The sequence below is a fragment of the Aulonocara sp. 'chitande type north' Nkhata Bay genome, linkage group LG7 (assembly GCF_057382095.1).
Source record: "Aulonocara sp. 'chitande type north' Nkhata Bay isolate Kocher_YH1m ecotype deep benthic linkage group LG7, A_spYH_male_GT1.1, whole genome shotgun sequence".
Classification (NCBI taxonomy): Eukaryota; Metazoa; Chordata; class Actinopteri; order Cichliformes; family Cichlidae; genus Aulonocara; species Aulonocara sp. 'chitande type north' Nkhata Bay.
Genome location: NC_141350.1, coordinates 58,844,623 through 58,859,900, shown reverse-complemented (window position 1 = coordinate 58,859,900; position 15,278 = coordinate 58,844,623). Strand labels below are relative to the sequence as shown.

The following is a 15,278-nucleotide window of genomic DNA, read 5'->3' as shown; positions in this document are numbered from 1 at the left end:
CCCTCTGGCAAGACACTGCAGACACCTCTAATGACTCCAAAACACTCACTGGCCCTGCTGCTAAAATACTGCCAGGCATCAAGTGATATACGCACCTTTTCTTAGTGTGTGTGTGTGTGTGCATGCTGCCTAGGAGCCAATACTGTCAAACATGTGCATTGCAGGTGCATGTATGATGGGAATGAGTGAAAAGCACACATGTTGCATGGTGCATGAATCAAACATAAATGATCATTAGCAGGTGACGTCATGGTCGATGATGCCCCCCCCCAACTCCCAACTCCCTCCCTCTCGCCACAACACACACAGGCAACATCGCTCCTTTTCTTGTGTAATGACCTGCTGCTCTGGTCTGCAGTCACTCAGCCGCCAGACTTGTAGGAGGAGGGACGTGAAAATGCCTTTCTCTGTGGGAGACAATGACTCTGTGATCTCATGAATATATTAGAGGGTCACTGAGCAATGAGCAAGGTATACAGAGCAGCCATTCTCTGCCTGCCAAAGCACACTGCAAAAACCTATTGTAATTGACTCAGCTGGAGTCATCGTGTGTATTGACACACACGAGAATAGCTGTGTTAATATATAAACACATTAGTTTACCTTTGTGTGTGTGTGCAATGATAATTGCAAAAATGCATTATAAATCGCCCAACTAGCCTCTGCTCGATAATACGGCCATCAAGCAGCTTTGTCTTAATGACACGACTGCGACACTAGTAGCTAAGCTAACGTTGTTTAGCTAACGTAACTACCTACAATCAAGCGGCTTCGTTGTCTGGCAGCTGGAGCAGATACGGGGTGAGTTCTGCGGGCACTTATTATCAGGAATACCGGTTCCAGGAAATTAGTAAGGCGCTTTTATTATCGCGTGAATAATTACTTAGTTAGTTAAACTAATTACTTAATTAGTTTAGGGTAGGAAAATAGAGTGTTACACAAACTTATCAACGCGAGCTAAGCATCCTCCATTTAGCTAACGGTGCCAACCGGCGGCGTGTTCACATCCCTCCACAGCTCTGTTTCCACTTCTCTGCTGGCATTCACAAGACAGCGATACACGGACTTGCTGCTAGGGTCACAACAGCACGTTGCAGCTAACCAATACGGGACTATTGCATTGTTTCCCCCCACCGTTTCCTTGCTTTTAAATCGCCATTCGGAATCAAAACAACCCGAGTTTGATCATCAGTCCAGGCAGGTCGGTGAAACAAAACATCTGCTATTCTCATCTTGTTTTTTTTTTAAAGTGACGCTTACACACTCGCGCAGAGGTTGAACTCCTCCACACAATCTATGCTGCTGATTTTTCCTCCCGTTCTGCTGCACGTACATTACAGCCGCATGTTTTGTTTGTACTGCGATACTCTTGAGTTGAGTGCTAGTGTTGATTTGCATGTTGTACACGGCTCTGATTATCACCTTATATTCACCTTATCATGTCTAAATGTATGTCACCATTAATTTGCAGTCCATTTCGTTAACTGGGTGTTTCGGGACATTTATAGGCATAGGTGGTCGTTGTTGTTGCGTTGCGATTTATATTTCTGAGCTGAGGTAGCCAGTGCCCTGTTTTTTGTTTTGTTTTTCCTTGGCCATGACTTCCTGGATTGTGTGAGGGGTACAATAACATGTTGTTCTGGCATGAAGACAGACTGTTATTTTGGGTCAGCGTTGACATGAAAAGACAGATTCTTACCTTTGTTAACCCCGTTATACGTTCAGAAAAGGCTCAAATGAATATTTATGGTGAAGACTTTTAGCTGCTTTTTCCTGATTTATTTAGTTTTTAAGATGAAGTTGGGCATACATTCTAGTTGGTGACTTAGTGAATGTAATTCAACACTTTTTTTTTTTACTTGTGTCTAGGATTGTATTTATGCCTAAGGTATGTGTGCTAACGGAAAAGGGGCTAGTGGAATAACTAGTCTAGTACAGTATAATATAGGATAGAAAAAACCAAACAAACAGAAAACATGAGTGAAGTTTGTTTAGGATTGAGTTGCACTTTGTACTCTGGACTATGACTGCAACTTATTGTTTTCATTAGGGGTGCACTGATTGTGAAATTTTTCTCTAGTATTAATGTTTAAAAACAGCTTTTGTTTTCCTTATTGTTCAGTGGAAATAATTTTTTTTCTTTTAGATTTTTTTTTCAAATTACTATAGACCACTCACACTGGTAAATGCCATATTATTTTCTGTTATTCTGATACCAGTCAACAGGCTTAAGGTTTAAGAAAAAAAAAGCTTTGAGCTTTTCTCTACACTTCTGTCCAAAATGTTTTCAGGTTGTTGTCACATGTGATGTAGGTGATATTTGGGAAGCTGACACCAAAGATTCGACCTTTTTTTCCCCTTGGAAGTGACAACTGTTTGTTTTCAAAGTTGCTTGTTAGTTAAATTTATCAATTGTTTCATCAGTTGGTATATATGAGGGGAATAATGAGCTTTTAGCTTGTTTTGGAACTGCATTTGTTTTAATACTAAAGACACAAACAGACAAGAGGCATTATTTCTTGTTAAAGTTGGCCCACAACTTCATCTAGGATTGCTACAGACAGGCAGACACACACACACAGCCCGCTTTACTAGCAGTTAAAGTAGTTAACAATAAACAACAGTAGGAGGAATTTGGAAAGGTCAGTAAAGTTTCCTTCTAAACAATATTGTCACATTAAACATTTTCATAAAGGTTAACCTGGCCAGTGTACACACTGATGTTAGCTGCTTAACTATTAGTAGTTACTAGATCGCCACAAGCGTAGTTTCAGGGGCTCAAAAGCTAGTGTACTCCAAGTTCTGGGCCTACACTCTGATAATTCTGAGGGTTGCAGCTGAAGGTTAACTTAAGCTAGTGAGTAGTGGCTATGGCTAATAATAAAAAGCTAATTTTAATTTTGGAGCTACCCAGCAAACATCAGTCGTGTCCGTCTGTAACATTATAATTTATGGTGTTAATTTGACAGGATAACACAACTATTTGTGTCTGAAAGTTATTTCAAGAGGAAAGCTTAGCAACTAGAGCGAAAACTGGTATCTTATCTTACCAGCTTTATTTGATCAGCAATGAAAATGTGAAGCTGAAGTTACTAGAAGCGCGCTTACCTCATACAGTCTAAATATAATCACTTTTATTTTTTGTTAGCGTTAGCATGCTGTCTTCACAGATGCTTGCAAAGAACCAAAGTTGTGTTAGCAGCATAATGCGGTTGTTTTTGTCCTGGATGCCGTTTTCCACTTTACCATTTATCTCGTCCTTTTGTGCAATAAAAATAAATATCCATATGTCTCTTTATTTTCCTCCACTGACACACAAAGTAAAATCAGCTGATTGTAGTGAGAGTGCAAGAACTGATAAGTGGGGTCAATAGGCAAGGAACTGTAAACTGGTTTTCCACAACCACCGGTTCTCGATTCCCATTCCTACTCTTCACCACAGTGAGGATTGCAGCATATTAGTTTAACATTGGTATTTGGTTGCTGCTCTGTATTGGCAGATACTGTGAGCAGTGAATGTGAGTGCGAATGGTTGCCTGTCTCTGTGTTAGCCCTGCGACAGACTGGCGACCTGTCCAGGGTCTAGCCCGCTTCTCGCCTTATGACAGCTGGGGTAGGCTCCAGTGCCCCCCGCGACCCTGAAACGGATAAGCGAAAGTGGATGGATGGTAATCTAAAAGTGCTGGCTGAGTCTGCACTTGCTCAACTTACCTGTTTTGTTAGAACAAGACACAGTCAGAGCTTCCATCCCATCTCCCTCTTGTCAGAACCTTTCTTGCTGATGTGCTAAAGAACAACTTTTTCATTTTCCATCTTTGAATCACACATGTTATCCAAGGTAGAGGAAACTTATCTGTGACAATGCTAAATCACTGAAGCTATGTCCACCAAACATGGAGAGCATAAGTTTTCTAGCGAAACTGAAATAAGCACAGTTTTCATTGACAATATTGGACTGCGGCCACAGAATGGCTGTAATGTAAAGGATGGCTGCACATACTAATTGACAGACAAGAAGCTTTATGATACCGCTCACTGAGATTTAAAAAAACAAAAACAGAACATATATTTTTTTCTTATCAGTGTATAGGGGTGGCGCTTTTTGCATTTTTAAAATTTTGGCTTTGAAAGGTATCATAAGTCTCCAGTTCTTGATCTGAAGGTCAAAGTCCCAGAGACCTTGACCTCAAAGTTAAGATCAGAGGTCAAGTTGTCTAAAAGATCTAGACAGTTGGATTTTCAGATACTGTGAATTAGGAGTCAAATGTGTGTCAAATTGTTAAGTGGCTTTTTTTGGAATTTGCATCAGAGGTTTACTTTCTTTTCAGTTGTGTGTGTGGGAGAGAGAGAAGTGAAGTGTTAAATAGGGCTGCAGTTTCTAATTTTTTGTGATGGATTAATAGTGTTTTGTTGAATAGTCCAACTTGCACATTTTCAGAAAAGCAGCAATTATTTGCATTTGACAAGCTTAAATTTATTAATTTTAGGCATTTATGCTTAAAAATTAAAAAAAAAAACTATCTGAAATTTTCTTAAAACGTTCTTAAAAGCAGGAGCTGGAAAGCAGGAATGCAGGTATAGGAGCAGAGGGTCAGTTGTGAGTTGATTGAGTGGCTTTGGTGTTTTGGCTGGCAGTGTGTTGACAGTAACAGAGAAGCAAAGAACATATGGTGAGAAATGAAATGCTGCTAGACATCATTTTGTCATTTCTGTACAGGTAGTCTGTGCTGGTTGTGTTCACATTAAACCTGTGATAAAGTTAGACATCATAGATGTTTCATATTTATTTTTGTGTGGTTTTTGCCATCCAGCTGTAATGAGACAACAATAAGTTGTAAAGTGCTGGAAGTGCTTTTTGATGAATGAGAATTCAAGTATGGTGGTTACATGATCCAAGATTCAACTCTCTCTTTCTTTCTTTTTATACAAAATATGAAGTGTCTGACCTAAATCTACAAAGTGCAAATAGAAAGCCAGAGAAAAGATACAGTGGGAGGGGACGTTCAAGGCTCTGATGTTGGAAAATTAGCATGTCAGTTGGTAACTGTCAGATAAAGAAAATCTTGAGTGGGAGAACCCAGGAGGAGAGCAGTGGCAGAGCAGTGAGGAAGAATGTGCTGGGAAAAAAGCATCTGTCATTAAAGGAGGAAAAGGCACAAATAAAAAAGCAGCGGTGTTAATATATTGACCAAGTCAAAGAACAAGTTTAATCTGTTCTTGCATGTTCTCATGTGGTGTAACCTTTTTTGAACACTGTAATTAAGACATGCTGTGTGTGTAGATTAAAATGGTCCAAGCGTCACATTTGTCTGCACAGTAGAGCTGCAGAAATGTGACATTTCAATTTATGGAGGTTTGATGCTTTTTTTGTCACATATGACAGGGTGTCTTTTACAGATGTACCAATATCAGGTAATTTTAACCTTTTTCTTGTATAATAATATATTGGCAAATATAAATTGCATTTATATTTGCATGGATGATAATTAGCTGTTATGTCAATTTTGCTTTAGCTACACAATAAAAGTAATTGAGTTGTTTTAGGCTTTTAGCTTTTCATCACACGAAGTCTTATTTCTTTATATTGTTCTTCTAAGGAGCCACACTTTCTTGCAGTTTTTCTGAAGCGGTCTTGAGACGGTAGTTCAAAGTTTTACTTTTACAGACAGACATGTCTATAGGAGATGAAAGTCATACATTCTTCACTCTATTGCTAAGGGAGAGGCAAGCCACCCTTGATAAAAACCTAATTTCTGTCACTTGGATACGCAGTCTTGCTCTTTGGGTCACTACCCATAGCTCATGACAAGAGGTGAGGGTTGGGCCATAGTTTGACCGGTAAATCAGTAGCTTTGCTTTTACGCTGAACTCTCTTTCTACCATAGCAGACCAGTACTGCATCACTATAGCCACAGTCCCAACCTGTCTGTCAGCAAGACCATGAGATGCTTAAACTCCTTCACTTGGGGCAGCACCTCGTCCTTGAACCAGTAGACCATGGCTTCAGACTTGGAAGGGCTAATTGTTATACCCATTGCTTCACACTCAGCTGTGAACTGCTCCTTTTAAATCTAAAAGACATGGATTGAAAATACACTATGCTTCAAAATGGATCGTGTTTTTTTTTTTTTTTTTTTTTTTTTTTTTATATATATATAATACTTGTTTATTAAGGCCCTCTTAAAATAAATTTGCACAAGTAAAGACAGTGACAAAATCTTTTAGAGAACTGAAATATCAATTGACTGTATATTCAAAACACTAGCATTTTTCTACAATATTACAACTTTGAAATGGCACCGAATAGTAGGAAGGACACGGCAACCTGCTAGTGATCAAAGAAATCAGAACTCAGAACAGCGCTATATATGCCTTTTTAATCAACTTCACACTACCATAAACCTCCAGCAACCAACTGGGAGAGTAATATACATTGTTCCCTATTGTCCCCCAGTTACATGAGCTTAGAGTCCGGGTGGCTTAAATTGATGTCACTTAAACACAACACAGAGATGTTCTGGACATAAAGTTAAAGTGGTTGTTTCTTCACATTCTTTTAATGGCTTGAGTTCATTTTGTAAGGGTTTGGACTCCTTTGAACACAGGAAGCAAAAGAAGTACCTTTTGTATTGGTGCCCTTTTATAACTATGGGCCCTATTGGCTGATGGAGTTAATGGTTAACTCGTGTTTTTTTTTTCATTAAAATTTCTTTTAGATTAATCTTTAAAATGACTGTAAATTTATTTATGTATTTATTATTTGTAAAATTATGTTCACACATAAGGTGTGTTCAGATGTGTTACCATACTCAGATGTTTGGGTGACAGCAAATTATTTACCCAGGCGATAATAAATTTGATGTTTTGTTTTGTTTTGAATAATGCTTTTTATTTTTTAATAATGAAAAGCATCAAATTGTCTAATTGAAATATTTTAAACGGCAAATATTTCATCTTTTCATCCTTATGATTTTTTCTAAATGATCAACTAGCTTCACTTGTGTTTTGGATTCAGAAATAATCAAATTGATAGTGATCTCTGTCTTCAAATAAAAATAAAACAGGAAAAAATTCTGCTTAAGCTTTAAACGTTTGTGTCGGTAAGTGACTATTGTACATTGGTGTTCTGAGAGAAGACGGTGCCTCTCTGTTCTCTTAAATTTCTTTTGATATCAGCAGGCTAAATATAGCTCGCAGCACCCCTCCCCCTCCTTGACGAGGTATCAGAGCCAAGAGAGCAGTCAGTGATAGGCTAACATTTTGATGTGCACAGTGACACACACACACACATTAAAGTGAGTTGCTCAGAGTGGGACGGCACTGTCTTTGTGCACAGAGTACGGGCTACAGTGATGATAAATTGCTGCTGTTTGCGGCACCAAATGAGATTTGAGTATTCGTCTTTTTCTGTGCGTCTCAGGGCTGCCACTGGAGGATGGTGGGGGTACTCCGATGAACCTCCTCAAGTGCATGAAACCCTCCTTGCCTCCACAAAGGTATCCACACACTCACACAAGTGTGACCATAAGCTCAGTGTCCTCAGGTGAATCATGTGACCCTTCACCTGCTAAGCCAAGCAAGAATGAGTCTTGCATTACTAGGCAAGCCACTACAAGTTATAATGGAATGAAATTTTTCCCATTAGTTGTTCACTTATTTAATATGATTTAAATATACAAATTGGTTATTTCATTAAAATTTTCAAATTATTTTTATGTATGTTTGAAGTGTTCTTAAAACTACTCTTTCCACATCATATCTTCTAAAATTAAAATATGAATAACTTAAATAACTTTCATTTTCAAGCAAACGTCCCAAGCATTTCAAGGCTCAAATAGACTAAATCAGTTTTCTTTGGATTTTGGAGAGCAATCCTGCAGTAAGCTTTTTAAAGGTCTTACACCAGATTTGTCTATAACTGATTGGTTGTCTGTGATACCTACACTACGCCTGGTACAATAAAAGAAATAGTTATGTTTTTCAGAATTTTGAAAGTATGGTTTATTGTGAAATTCCCAATATAAAATCTTTCTTTTATGGCTTTATGCCTTAAAGGGACATTGTCATCTCCAGTTTCATCAGTGCCGTCTCACTTGATGGGGAAGATGTTTTTTTTGAGACACAGGTTCAGAGGGAGAGTGAAGTCAGCGCTGCACGACTTGTAGTGTCAAGCGATAGGAGTGTGCACTGCGTGTGTTAGCTATTCTGACCAGTATCAACCCTTCTTCATTCTGTCTCCTCCTGCACTCCATGGTCACATTTTGCTGTTTTTATGGAGACAAATTCATAACACATATGAAATTATGATAATTTTTATTATGAACTATTAATTTAACAAAGTTCCTAAACATTACATGTTAAGCAGTCATTCGTAAGCAGTCTGTTTTGTGCTGGCTATAGCTGATGTTCCCCTGCAGGCCTTTCCTCATGCAGTCATGGAAAATCAAAGGAAGAGAAGTCCAATTGCAGAACCATGCTGGCAAATATAAATCAATGCAGATGGATAGAGAATGGATGGAGAATCTTTTGACTATAGACATGCTCAGTAAGTGTATGTGCTGCACCTCCGACCAGGAAGAAAACTTGGATGCATGGATCTGTAAATAATAAAGGAAAAAAAAGAAGCAGATAACTGAATTCCCTCCAGTTTGAACTATTAAAGGGAATCCAGAGTGTTTTCTGTTAAGTCTTTTTGGATGCATCTGGATTCGCTTAAGCCGAAACAGTCTTAATTGAGTGCAGCCATACAGCTTGATGACTGCTGTTTCACTACAGAAAGAAGTGGAAGAAATGTGTAGGCAGCTCAACAACAAGCAGTAATGGTTAAAAAGGGGGAAAATGGGGAAAAAAGTTACAGAAACATATTGAATCTGATTATTAAGTGAACAAATGCCAGATTAAACTTCTATGTCTTTACCAAAATATGGAAGAGTAATTTAAAAATATTAAAACTAAAACATCCATAATGGTGTTGAAGGTTTCAGTGTCAGTAAGCCTTTAAATATTGTGCTCTGAGACCGGTGCTGTCCTTTCCAGTAAATGGTTTTCAAGGAGGAAGCAGAAACCTTAACTGTGAGATAAATAAACCATGTTATGGTTCATCATTAGCTCGCCAAAGTAAAAGGTGCAATGATTACCTTTTACTCACGTCCTTGTGCTACAGCAGTAAAATGAGCTGTAATAAGGTCTGTTTTCATCATCTATTTTCGTTAGGAAATAATAAAGTTATGTCTGATATTCTGACATTTAATGTTATTGATATCTAGATGAAAGCTCTCTCTGCCTCTGCTGAACCTCCACAACTATCCCAGTGACTCGTATTCATATCCTCCTGCAGCATTGGCGGCTCCTTCATAAATGAGCCAGTCTCCTGGCAACCAGGCACCAATCAGCACGCAGGATCTCTCTCTGTAGTAACCACTGTGTGGGGTGTGACCAATCACACACACAATCAGGTAACACATGACTTGGTATCCTGGGTATCCTGGGACATTGTTCTCCTCCTGTTGGCTGTAACTATACAAAAGACTAATTTCAGAAGTATATACAAAGCCTGGGTTTAATTCAGAGTATAAAATCAAGGGCTGCTATTCTGACTGAGAATCTAGAAGTGAAATATTTCCCTTTACTAAAAGGGCTAGATTTTGTAAGAGGTACTTGTGCATATTCAGTTTGTTAACTAAAATAGATGGTAGTCAGGCAATCCCCTGTTTGGAAGCTTATTGTAGTGGATGGGGTCAGCAGCGAAACGGATGTCGGCCCCTCCAAAAAGAGGAAAAATCTGGTGTAAGTGCACACTGTGTATGAGATTTTCAGCCCTGTTCAACAGGGGACTAAAATAATTGTATTACTCTCCTTAAAGCCACCAGAATCACTTGACGAAAACAGTAATTTTGCCTTGCACGATATGAGAGCTGCTCGAGCACCAGTGTTTCAGTGTGTTGCTCGGTATTTTTCATCATGATTGTTTTTTTGTTTTGTTTTTTCATAAATGTCCCGTAATCTACTATTAGAAAAGTAAAGATTAGAAAACAATAAAGTCATCAATGGGCTAGCTGCTTTTCTCTGAAAGACTTTTACTTTCAGGACACTGATATGGCTGAAGTTGAGCTGCTCTCAACGGTTACATCCACATTTCATTGTTAAATGTCCTATTCCTAACCTACAGTGCTGTTATAACTTTCACAAATACTGTTTCGTCCCAAAGACCAAAACATGTTTGAGTCTACTTAGAAGTACATGTGTAAAAAAATTACTTAATTATTTTAAAATAAACTGTCTCTCTTTAACTTTCAGTTTGAGTGTTAAGAGTTAACCTAGGAAGCCCACACTTTGGTCTAATGAATGTCTCCCACCACCTTGTCTGCCTTCATATCTTCCCGTCACTTTATGGTTTATATGACTGTTTGGGGTGAAATTATTCCTCCTATTCCTATGTAGGTGTTTGGTGCACCCATGGGCCCTGGCGATAGCTCTGGCAGTCACATGATGCCCGGTGGTAGCCCTGGTATGGGTCCTGGGATGGGCTCCCAGTTCATAGGTCAGCAGTCATATGGAGATCCTGTCTCGAAAGGTTATGGCCAGCCAGTCATGTATGGACGTCCCAGCACTGCTTACAACCCAGCCTCCGCCTACAGTGGAAGGTATGCCATCCTATTGTTCTGATTATTGGCCAGTCTAGTTGGTGCTGTGAAACCACATTTTTTTATGCTCAGAGAAAAGGCAAAGAGAAACTACTAGTTGTAGTAAATTATGATCACCAGTTAATAGGTTAATATGCTTTTTCATGTCAAGTTAAAAGACATTGTAGATCCTTCAACACCAATTATTAAAAAGATGTAAGTGAATGTATGTATGCATACATTTTACCTTGAACGTCATTAAAAGATATATGCTGTACAGTCATTCCACCCTGGAAAATGAACATTCAAAGAAATCATGTGTATTTTAGTACTGACTATTTACACAGGCACAACTCCCCTAGCTTGCTGACTACATCCCATAGAGATGGTTTTATACTGTCCGACTACCAATATCACCGTAAGCAACTGAACTCATCTTTATCATTGCCAAAGTAACCTTACAGGGAGTGCAGAATTATTAGGCAAGTTGTAATTTTGAGGAATAATTTTATTATTGAACAACAACCATGTTCTCAATGAACCCAAAAAACTCATTAATATCAAAGCTGAATGTTTTTGGAAGTAGTTTTTAGTTTGTTTTTAGTTTTAGCTATTTTAGGGGGATATCTGTGTGTGCAGGTGACTATTACTGTGCATAATTATTAGGCAACTTAACAAAAAACAAATATATACCCATTTCAATTATTTATTTTTACCAGTGAAACCAATATAACATCTCCACATTCACAAATATACATTTCTGACATTCAAAAACAAAACAAAAACAAATCAGCGACCAATATAGCCACCTTTCTTTGCAAGGACACTCAAAAGCCTGCCATCCATGGATTCTGTCAGTGTTTTGATCTGTTCACCATCAACATTGCGTGCAGCAGCAACCACAGCCTCCCAGACACTGTTCAGAGAGGTGTACTGTTTTCCCTCCTTGTAAATCTCACATTTGATGATGGACCACAGGTTCTCAATGGGGTTCAGATCAGGTGAACAAGGTGGCCATGTCATTAGTTTTTCTTCTTTTATACCCTTTCTTGCCAGCCACGCTGTGGAGTACTTGGACGCGTGTGATGGAGCATTGTCCTGCATGAAAATCATGTTTTTCTTGAAGGATGCAGACTTCTTCCTGTACCACTGCTTGAAGAAGGTGTCTTCCAGAAACTGGCAGTAGGACTGGGAGTTGAGCTTGACTCCATCCTCAACCCGAAAAGGCCCCACAAGCTCATCTTTGATGATACCAGCCCAAACCAGTACTCCACCTCCACCTTGCTGGTGTCTGAGTCGGACTGGAGCTCTCTGCCCTTTACCAATCCAGCCACGGGCCCATCCATCTGGCCCATCAAGACTCACTCTCATTTCATCAGTCCATAAAACCTTAGAAAAACCAGTCTTGAGATATTTCTTGGCCCAGTCTTGACGTTTCAGCTTGTGTGTCTTGTTCAGTGGTGGTCGTCTTTCAGCCTTTCTTACCTTGGCCATGTCTCTGAGTATTGCACACCTTGTGCTTTTGGGCATTCCAGTGATGTTGCAGCTCTGAAATATGGCCAAACTGGTGGCAAGTGGCATCTTGGCAGCTGCACGCTTGACTTTTCTCAGTTCATGGGCAGTTATTTGGCGCCTTGGTTTTTCCACACGCTTCTTGCGACCCTGTTGACTATTTTGAATGAAACGCTTGATTGTTTGATGATCACGCTTCAGAAGCTTTGCAATTTTGAGACTGCTGCATCCCTCTGCAAGATATCTCACTATTTTTGACTTTTCTGAGCCTGTCAAGTCCTTCTTTTGACCCATTTTGCCAAAGAAAAGGACGTTGCCTAATAATTATGCACACCTGATATAGGGTGTTGATGTCATTAGACCACACCCCTTCTCATTACAGAGATGCACATCACCTAATATGCTTAATTGGTAGTAGGCTTTCAAGCCTATACAGCTTGGAGTAAGACAACATGCATGAAGAGGATGATGTGGACAAAATACTCATTTGCCTAATAATTCTGCACTCCCTGTAGAAACACTTGAAGAAGTAGGCTGGAAGCCAACATCAGTTAACACTGGAATGATGATAGTTGATCTAACTGTGGTACAGAAGGTCATCATGAGAGATAGGTCCTGCATTTAGTAACCTTTTACATAACCTCAGTAAATATTTCTTGCCCACAGTTGCTAAACAACTGCAAACAGCTATGCAGCCCACCACATTTCTTTCTTTCCATTTCTGTTTTGTTTTGATTCCCTGCTATAGTTTTTTCTGCCTCAGGCTCTTCATATATCGGATGGCAGAGGGTGATCTCCCAAATCAGAGCCATATCAAATATAAATATCTTGTTTTGACTCTAGTGGTTAGGACTGAAATGCTTTTTTTAATTACATGCATGTAATGTAATATGGTTGCTCTCACCCACGACTCTGACTCATGCTAGTGACAAAACGTCACATAGTTATGTGTAGTTTACTAATCCCACTCATCTCCCAGTTTTCCTTTCTCTCCCCACAGTTACTCTGGAAACAGTGGAGGTGCCGGTCTAGGCGTTCGTCCACCCTCAGATTTCACTCAGGCTGCTGCTGCTGCTGTTGCTGCCGCCGCTGCCACAGCAACTGCCACTGCTACAGCGACTGTTGCAGCAATACAGGAAAAACAGAACCAGGAGCTGAGCTATGGCCAGGTAAAGGTCTCTGAGAAAAATATGTGCATCTCTTTGTGTTAGGGGAGGCATGCAAGAAGAGAAAAGGGAGAAGCTGCACATAGCTTTCATGGTTCAGGTGCAATCATTTGATGTAATTAGCTGATTTTATTTTCCATAAATGATAGTGAGTTGAACATCTGAACTCTGCGTTGGATGTTACCAGATGTTTCTGGTAGTTGCAGCTCTAGTTTCAACTTGTTCGTGTTGATCCTGATTGCCAAATTTTTGACTTTAGCATCCAAGGTTGGACCTGTTACATGTCCCACTCTCTGCCTATAATCTCCTCTGAAGTTATTAATGAAGACACAAAAGCACAAAGAGAGCAGCAGGCAGTGATCATGTGCATCCTCTTTTAGCTTAAACAGACATGTCAATCAAGTATTTGCAATAAATGGCAATAAGTCTTTAACATCACTGTGGAGGAATTTTGGCTCACTCTTCCTTACAGAATTGTTTTAATTCACCTACTGTGGTGTGTTTTTGAAACATTCAGATGTTGACTTGTGTATTTAAGATACGTCTGGTGCATGACTCAAGTGTGTTTGAGCTTCAGGATTTTCTGGTAGAGAGCAGAATTCATGATTACATCAGCTATGGCAAGTCGTGCAGATCCTGAAGCAGTAAAGCAGTCACAGAGAATCACACTACCACCATCATGTTTGACTGTTGGTATGATGTACTTTTTCTGAAATACTGTTTCATGCTGAATGTAATGGGTTGTAAGTCTTCAGAAAAGTTCTGCTTTTGTCTTGGCAATCCACAGAATATTTTCCCCAAATTTCAGGGAACAACGAAGGTACTTTTTTTTTGGCAATGTGAGATGAACCTGACAGTTCTTTTTAGTCAGCAGTGATTTTTACATTGAAACTCTGAGCAAAAATTGCAATCTGTTAATATTTTGTCATTGTTGAATCATCATACCTAACTGAGGCCTGCAGTTTTTTAGATGTTGTTCTGGGTTCTTATGAGACTTGTGTGACTTCTTAATTACACTTGGAGTAATTTTGATAGGCTGAGCAATACTGAGCTTATTTTCCTTAAAAAATACACTTTAAATAAAAAAAAAATGCTATTTTTATTTACTTGGGTTATCTTTGTCTAATATTAAACACTGTTTGATAATCTGAAAAATGTACTGTATCTGAAAGTGTGACAAATATGGGAAAAAAACCCAAAACAAAACATCAGGTAGGGGTCTTTTGATCCACAGCACTATATTGATATTGATTAGACTTAAGTTAAATGGGATTCCCATTTTAAGTTACAGGTTGTATTTATTTCAACTACCAAAACTGCGACTGGGCAAAAGTAACTTTCACAGCTCTGAGTTGCTTAATAAATGCAGACCCTGACTCGCTGTGACTGAACTCTGTGAACCGTCAATGCTGTGGAAAAGATCCAGTTAACTTTATAACATTTTTGTTTTTTTCTCCTTTCCTTTTCAGTTGGGCGGAACATCCTCTTACAGCACCCAATTCCTATCTCATGCGGGCCCCCGTGGCCCTCCAGGGATGAACCCTGGCGGGATGATCTCTTCAAGGTCTGGACTTCCACCTTCCACCGGAGGCTTGTATCCTTCTCACCCTGCGCATATTCAGAGGATTCCACATCAAGGAGGCTATCCAGGCGGACAACAAGGACTCAAACGGCCTTTCCATTCCGAGGTCTGTGATCCCACCAAATGTTTGCTCAAACTCAAACTATATTATAGTATATTGTCCTCCATCCATCTATTTTTTTCTGTATATGTTTATCAGGGACTTGGGGTGGGGTGGGGTAGCTACCATATTCTAGCTACCATAGGGCAAGGGTCAGGGTACACCCTGGATTGATCGCCAATCCATCACAGGGCTAACAAAGAGACAACCATTTGCACTCACATTAACACCTGTGGGCAATTTATAGTCACCAGTTTAAAAACATCATTTCACTTCCTATCCCCACTAATTGTCTT

The 15,278-nt window shown here is 39.4% G+C and overlaps 1 protein-coding gene across 6 annotated transcripts in view; it reads left to right on the top strand.

Annotated features, from left to right (window-relative positions):
* Positions 1–471: 471 nt before the first annotated feature.
* The window catches only part of LOC147326412 (zinc finger MIZ domain-containing protein 2-like), a 32,149-nt gene continuing 17,342 nt past the window's right edge, over positions 472–15,278 (top strand). The window contains exons 1-7 of one of the 6 annotated variants that reach the window (XM_086301661.1): positions 472–801; positions 7,421–7,496; positions 8,418–8,545; positions 9,338–9,455; positions 10,441–10,643; positions 13,135–13,303; positions 14,770–14,988. In XM_086301661.1, coding sequence (XP_086157787.1) covers positions 8,511–8,545; positions 9,338–9,455; positions 10,441–10,643; positions 13,135–13,303; positions 14,770–14,988 — 744 coding nt within the window. In that variant the 5' untranslated portion in view covers positions 472–801; positions 7,421–7,496; positions 8,418–8,510. Of the gene's footprint in view, positions 802–1,045; positions 1,202–7,420; positions 7,497–8,400; positions 8,546–9,337; positions 9,456–10,440; positions 10,644–13,134; positions 13,304–14,769; positions 14,989–15,278 lie in introns of those variants that run through there. The other 5 variants (XM_086301660.1, XM_086301659.1, XM_086301658.1 and 2 more) reach the window with 5 other exon arrangements.